This window comes from Temnothorax nylanderi, unplaced genomic scaffold, assembly GCF_030848795.1.
Source record: "Temnothorax nylanderi isolate EJ_2023f unplaced genomic scaffold, tnyl_v1.0 TNYL_tig1399_pilon, whole genome shotgun sequence".
In the NCBI taxonomy this organism is placed as follows: domain Eukaryota; kingdom Metazoa; phylum Arthropoda; class Insecta; order Hymenoptera; family Formicidae; genus Temnothorax; species Temnothorax nylanderi.
Genome location: NW_027250461.1, coordinates 1,869 through 7,975, shown reverse-complemented (window position 1 = coordinate 7,975; position 6,107 = coordinate 1,869). Strand labels below are relative to the sequence as shown.

The 6,107-nt window shown below is 39.8% G+C and overlaps 1 protein-coding gene across 4 annotated transcripts; it reads left to right on the top strand.

Annotated features, from left to right (window-relative positions):
• The first annotated feature begins 291 nt into the window (after positions 1 to 291).
• Positions 292 to 5,597, top strand: LOC139787296 (uncharacterized). Of its 4 annotated transcripts, none has more exons than XM_071726362.1 (12): positions 292 to 446; positions 535 to 638; positions 860 to 1,097; positions 1,328 to 1,733; positions 1,930 to 2,725; positions 3,059 to 3,330; positions 3,440 to 3,547; positions 3,682 to 3,844; positions 4,147 to 4,355; positions 4,492 to 4,740; positions 5,190 to 5,315; positions 5,392 to 5,597. In XM_071726362.1, exons 6-9 carry the CDS (start codon positions 3,278 to 3,280, stop codon positions 4,270 to 4,272), a joined length of 450 nt encoding a protein of 149 aa, XP_071582463.1. In that variant the 5' UTR covers positions 292 to 446; positions 535 to 638; positions 860 to 1,097; positions 1,328 to 1,733; positions 1,930 to 2,725; positions 3,059 to 3,277; the 3' UTR covers positions 4,273 to 4,355; positions 4,492 to 4,740; positions 5,190 to 5,315; positions 5,392 to 5,597. The 4 variants fall into 4 exon arrangements, with proteins under 4 accessions (XP_071582463.1, XP_071582465.1, XP_071582467.1 ...); XM_071726364.1 differs by having other exon boundaries at positions 1,930 to 2,730; XM_071726366.1 differs by lacking the exon at positions 5,190 to 5,315.
• Positions 5,598 to 6,107: the final 510 nt, after the last annotated feature.

Sequence of the window (6,107 nt, the reverse complement as noted above, 5' to 3'; positions counted from 1 at the left end):
ATACAACTTTCGAAGATAAATTCAAAGATTACACAAACTCGGCAACATCACAAAATCGTACTGTGATGAAGGAACATTTTTGCTGTATCCTATATAAAAAAATCCATGTGGACGCGAGAAGTTGGCCCGTGGTCGAGTCGTATTGTTGCACCTTTTCCGCGTGCGTGATTGGCCGGTCGAAGCCGGTGATCGAGATCGCGGCGAGTTTCGCGCGAGTTTCGTGCGTGTGTGTCGTGCGATGTGACCGACGTGACAGCTCGTGTGTGTCGTGTCGCGAGGTTAGCGGGGTTAATATTTTCTCTATGCATATAGAGAAAATACAAATATGCTCAGCAAAGTTCAACCCCACGTCCGTGCATCGTAAGCCACGTGCTGAGCGGGCAACATTTTTTATAAATGGCTAACGGGGCAATGGCGAACCCACTTGGAATGGACAAATATCCGAGGTAAGTAAACATAACCTGTTTCGGTTATGTTTACTTACCGTTATACTCATATTATTAAACGGAGTTGTGATAGATACTTTAATTCAAGGATTATACAATAACGACTTTCCAAGTTGGAGTGGCGTGTATATGGCATTAATCAGGAGGGACGTGCAGCTGTGGACATTTAAAAGTTGCTGACACTGTATACAGGTAAAGAAAGAGATACATGTTGACATGTATGTATGTATACATATATGCGCGCGCGCGTGCGTGTGTGTGTGTGTGTGTGTGCGCGCGCGCGCGTGTGTGTGCGTGTGTGTGTGTGCGTGTGCGCGTGCGTGCGCGCGTGCGTGCGCGCGTGCGCGCGCGTGTGTGTGTGTGTGTTTGTGTGTGTGTGTGTGAGATCATTAATGTATCATATAATATTACAGATTAACGATCCCTCGAGAAGAGGGTCAGGTGCCCTTGGTCTTTGTTGGCATTGTCGAAAGCATTGCCAATGCCAAAGTTCTGTTGGAATACTATTTGGCACATCTAAAGGTATAACTATACGTCGATGTTCTCTACCCCGATTCTCTGAAATATCTCCAAGTTGGAGTGGCGTGTATATAGCATTAATCAGGAGGGACGTGCAGCTGTGGACATCTAAAAGTCACTGATACTGTACAGGTAAAGAAAGAGATACATGTTGACATGATGTATGTATATATATATACGCGCGCGCGCGTGTGTGTATGTGTGTGAGCAAATTCTTGAAATTGCCGTATCAGGCAGTAAAGGCTAAACTTGTCGGTAAGAGAAAAGTGTCTTTTTTCTGTACAAAAATGTGTCTTTCAGCTTAAAAACTTGTTATCAATTCTTTACAAGGAGTTCTAATAATAACTTTTGATATTGTTTAGGAATAGAGCCAATAAATGTCGAGTGGACAGTGAACGATTGCGTCGAATTTAAGAAATTAGTGCTTGAGAAGAATTTCGTCTCTGTAATCGTCGAATCGGTGTTCGATCATCTGTTGCCAGTCAATGGTATCATGCTGGGATACGCAAGATGCATGAGAATGTAGATGTTCTCGATGAACGTATAGCAGTAATGGAACAGGGTGCAAATGGAGCAAAATTGTCCAATAATGAGTCGACTCCTGTTACACAGGTACCTGAGGTGGTCGGTGAAACTGTCGAGGTTGACGCCAAAGTGTCGTCGACCGCGACGAATACGAACAAAATACGAAAACTAATGTCTTTACGTCATCGTCTGAAGATGTTGAAGAAGAGACGTTAGAAGGAGAGGAGAAAGTTGGAAAAGACGGTAAGGCTTTACAATAGAATTTTGTAATATTGAGTTGTAATATAGAATTTGTGTGTTAAAGAAATTGCTTCCTTCATAAAAGAGAAAACATTTCTTGCAGAACAAATATTAGGCTTCTATAAAACAATAGAACTTTTCTATATGTATTCGTAGCATTTTATTCGTGTCACATTTATGATCATTTTTTTTCTTTCAGACAAAAAGCATACTATCGTGACAAGATCGAAAACTGGATCGTTGCAACCACGAATTTTTAACATGGATGATATAAAGAGACGGAGTATGGTACCGTTGTCGAAGGAGGAGCGAGAGAAGCTAGACAAGGGTATAAAAGATTCCGAAAGCGATGGCAATACTAGAGTAACGCGTCAGAAGGCATATTAAATTGCATCTGGTACACACTTGTTCAAATTGAGCATGGACAATAACTTTAAGTCGTACGTCAATCAGTATATCATCAATTCTATTGCGCTAAATAAGACTCAGAGAAACGAGGAACGCGATAAGAAACGTCACTTGTCGCATAAGTTCTCACTCACGCAAGCATCGGAATTCAAGTGGGTGAGCAGTTTAACGGGTACCCGTGTCCTGTTGGTTAGTACTTTATGCCAAACGATTCTGCAGCAGAAAGCAATATTTAGGCGTTGTTTATGTACACCAACTGGCCACTGCTGTGCAAACCATGGACCGCAGCAGTGGGAACGTGCATGAATCCGCGAGACTTTGCGCGCACTCTTATTGTCTTGCAGGCGTGCATTAAATCTGTTGTATTTGCGAGCGTATGGCACGACCAGCTCGGCCATGTAAAATTGCTACAGGTGACCGCACTCGAACGCGAGGAGAAAGAACGCCAGGATAAGAAGGAAAAAAAGGAGAAAGAAGATGAAGAAGAGCATAATTGACTCTACAATTTCGTCAAATACACACTTGGCTTCAAGCAATAGGTGTGGAAGCAGAAGGGAGTGAGGAATATCAGGTGCCGAGGTCCTCAGGTGAGGTTTGTTATTACAATTGTTTTATTTATTTGAGAATTTATCTTAATATATATTTAATTGTTATCTGTAAATGTGCGATATATGTCGCATAATATATGTGTAGGTATATATTGGCTATATTGGCATTATTACATAATGTTACTTATTAATAGTAATTTTATTCCAATTAGACTTTGCAATTTTATTTTCTAAAAATTAATGTTTTTCAATTAGAAAAGAATTTCTATTCTTTTTTCTAGAAATTTTTTTTGTACTAAAAGCAAAATCTCACAGAAAGTATCAAGAAATGTATTTTACAATTGTATAATATTGTTCTACCTATGCTTGCAGATTCATGTTGTTCAAGGACACGAACCAGCTGTATTCTTAAATTTATTCTCTGGAAGGATGGTGGTACACAGTGGCAAAAATCTGAGAAAAAATGTGAGAAACGATGCAGATTGTACATTTGTCGAGGAACTTTAGAAACTGAAACATTCTTGATTGAGATTTCTTGTAGTGCTCGACAATTAAGAACTAGAGGTTCCTTCATATTGCTAGATACCGAAAATGCAAAACTATATGTCTGGCATGGGAACAATTCGTTGCGCCATATTAGAGAAGTATATTTCCTATAAATTTCTATAACAATAGCAATAATAAATATATTTCACGCATAATTTAATTAACATACATGTATTGAATATAAACTGATCTATTGCTTCATTTTAGCTGCGGATGGAACTACCAAGGTTATGTCTGGCCCTACCAGTATTTTACCAAAAATGCCGCAAACCCCAGGAGTAAATCAGCAATCCTTGATCAGGGTAACGTTAACGAGTAAGTTTACTTATTATTTAATATAATCTTAATAATAACGATAAAAATCTTTTTTTCGTTCTCGAAAGATTATGCGCAATATATGAATTCTCTTCTTTAAAAATTTTATCTTAATTGTCTTAATTATGTTTTAGGCATTGCTTCATCGGTGCAAGTGCAGTAAAGAGTGCAAATTCTCATAGAGCTGGACGGAAAGCTCAACGCGTAAAATCCGCAACTATGACTTTGACACCCGCCACAGCTGCTCAAGCAACGAAGAATGCCATCGTGGTCACCAACACAGGACAAACCGCGCAGGTAATGATGCTTCTGGTTAACGTGAATCAAATCATAAAGTAATTCTCGAATATACGTGATCTAATGGAAATTGCTGAAAATTTAGTAAAATATTAAATTCGATATATTCAAGTCCAATAAATTCTAGAAAATTGAAAAAAAATTAATTTAGAAGCACATGAAAAATTAAATATTATAAAGTTTCAAAGACTCGCGAATTCTAGAGTTAATTGTAATAAATATATATATATATATATATATATATATATATATATATTACATTTACATTATTTACACTTATATGTTGTATAAAAATATTGCAGATAATATCTTCCAGTAGTCAAGTGATAAGCGGCAGTCCGATAATGGTCACGAACGCAAATCTGGTCCAGCAATTGACGTCAGGCAAACCAGTTAACTGTAATCGGCAACCAAGTTGTAATACATAACGCGTCTAATCAAATTGTGCACATAAACTCGGCTAATGGTGGTTTTATTGTGAAAAGTCCCGTTGCTGCCAATAAACAACAAGGTTAGTTACTTTAATTAATTATTTGCATATTTTTTAAGTAAAAAGATTAACTCAAAAGATAACCAAAGAAAGTACACTTTATTTTATATCTTATGAAAATTTTATATCTATTGAGAATGTGCACTTATACTTTTAGCTTTGCAAGCCACCCAAACTTCAACAGTTGCGCAATCAATTGCAACTACTAACATGAGCATGACGACGACCACCGTAGTTTTTACAGCGTCAGTGACGACGACTCAGAGTTCCGCCACGACTCCAACTCCGGGCAGTATCGAGGCTTCTTTATTAGCAGGGCAACCACCTGGCACAGTAATCAAGTGTGTGACAGTGCAAGTTATCAGTATAGCCGAGGGCCCATGGATTGTGCTGTAGGGTTTGCAAGGTACGGATTTTACATCGCAGCAATTAAATATGGTGTAGTAACAAGTTAAGCAGCAACTTTTGAAAGGTTGGTTTTTAAGGATCTTTAAAAATTTATTTATAAATTTTTTGATAAATTTCTCCAGGAGTAAATTGATATTAATATATTATCCGGAGACATTAACTTGTCTTTTGTTGCCCGCACGTTATTGATCAGTGACAAATTTACTCGTGTTTAGGGAGACGTATAGTTTACATCATCATGCTAAATTGTTGAAACTGATAAAGTTTTTATTAGGATTTGTAATTGTGTTTATTCATTATTTTGTCGTAATTTGTTTTTTCATTATAATTTATAACATGTTTTCGCTGTTTTTCTTATTTGGTCTGGTAATGTCAAGTTTTCATGGTTAAATTTTAACCATTTTGACCGCTGAGTAACAGTCGAACGTGATTGGCTCTTACTTTTAGAACCAACCAATCAACGCAAAGTGTTGATAAGACGAACTCAACAGTTGTGTCTGCTGAACGCGGCCAATGAGCGGATGCGTTTCTGGATTCACGCATTTATTACACATTTGATTACAACTTCAAGTGGTTAATATTGATTTTCATCGTTGATAAGTAACTAAAGACGGGAGTCACTAAATAACAAATTACAATTGTTTTTTAGCAAACGTTCACGAAGAGGCGATAGCATAAAATTGAGTGTCGCGAGGGTGCCTAACCGGGAACGACGTAGTGCTCCGTATCGAGACCGCAGGCGCGTGAAGCCGCGTGCATAAAGGAGAGCCGAACGCATACTGGATTACGCACACAATAATAATATCGATTAAATCGAGTAAGAAGAACTCTATACAAAAGGTAAGTTAAAATATCTCTCTCTCTCTCTCTCTCTCTCTCTCTCTCTCTCTCTCTCTCTCTCTCTCTCTTCTCTCTCTCTCTCTCTCTCTCTCTCTCTCTCTCTCTCTCTCTCTCTCTCTCTCTCTCTCGCTCTCTCTCTCTCTCTCTCTCTCTCTCTCGCTCTCTCTCTCGCTCTCTCTCTCTCGCTCGCTCTCTCTCTCGCTCTCTCTCGCTCTCTCGCTCTCTCGCTCTCTCGCCTCTCGCTCTCTCGCCTTCTTGCTCTCTCGCCCTCTCGCTCTCTCGCCCTCTCGCTCTCTCGCTCTTCGCCTTCTCGCTCTCTCGCCCTCTCGCTCTCTCGCCTCTCGCTCTCTCGCCCTCTCGCCCTCTCGCTCTCTCGCCTTCTCACTCGCTCTCCTCGACGCTCTCTCGCCCTCTCGCTCTCTCGCTCTCTCGCCCTCTCGCTCTCTCGCCCTCCTTCGTCCTCTCGCCCTCCGCGCTCTCCTCGCCTTTTCGCTTTCTCGCTCTCTCGCTCTCTCGCCCTCTCGT

Coding starts and splice junctions, on each gene's coding strand:
- LOC139787296 (XM_071726366.1), top strand. CDS start 3,278: ATGCAAAACTATATGTCTGGCATGGGAACAATTCGTTGCGCCATATTA. Junction 3,548..3,681: donor GATCAGGGTAACGTTAACGA/GTAAGTTTACTT, acceptor ATTATGTTTTAG/GCATTGCTTCATCGGTGCAA. Junction 3,845..4,146: donor ACACAGGACAAACCGCGCAG/GTAATGATGCTT, acceptor AAAATATTGCAG/ATAATATCTTCCAGTAGTCA.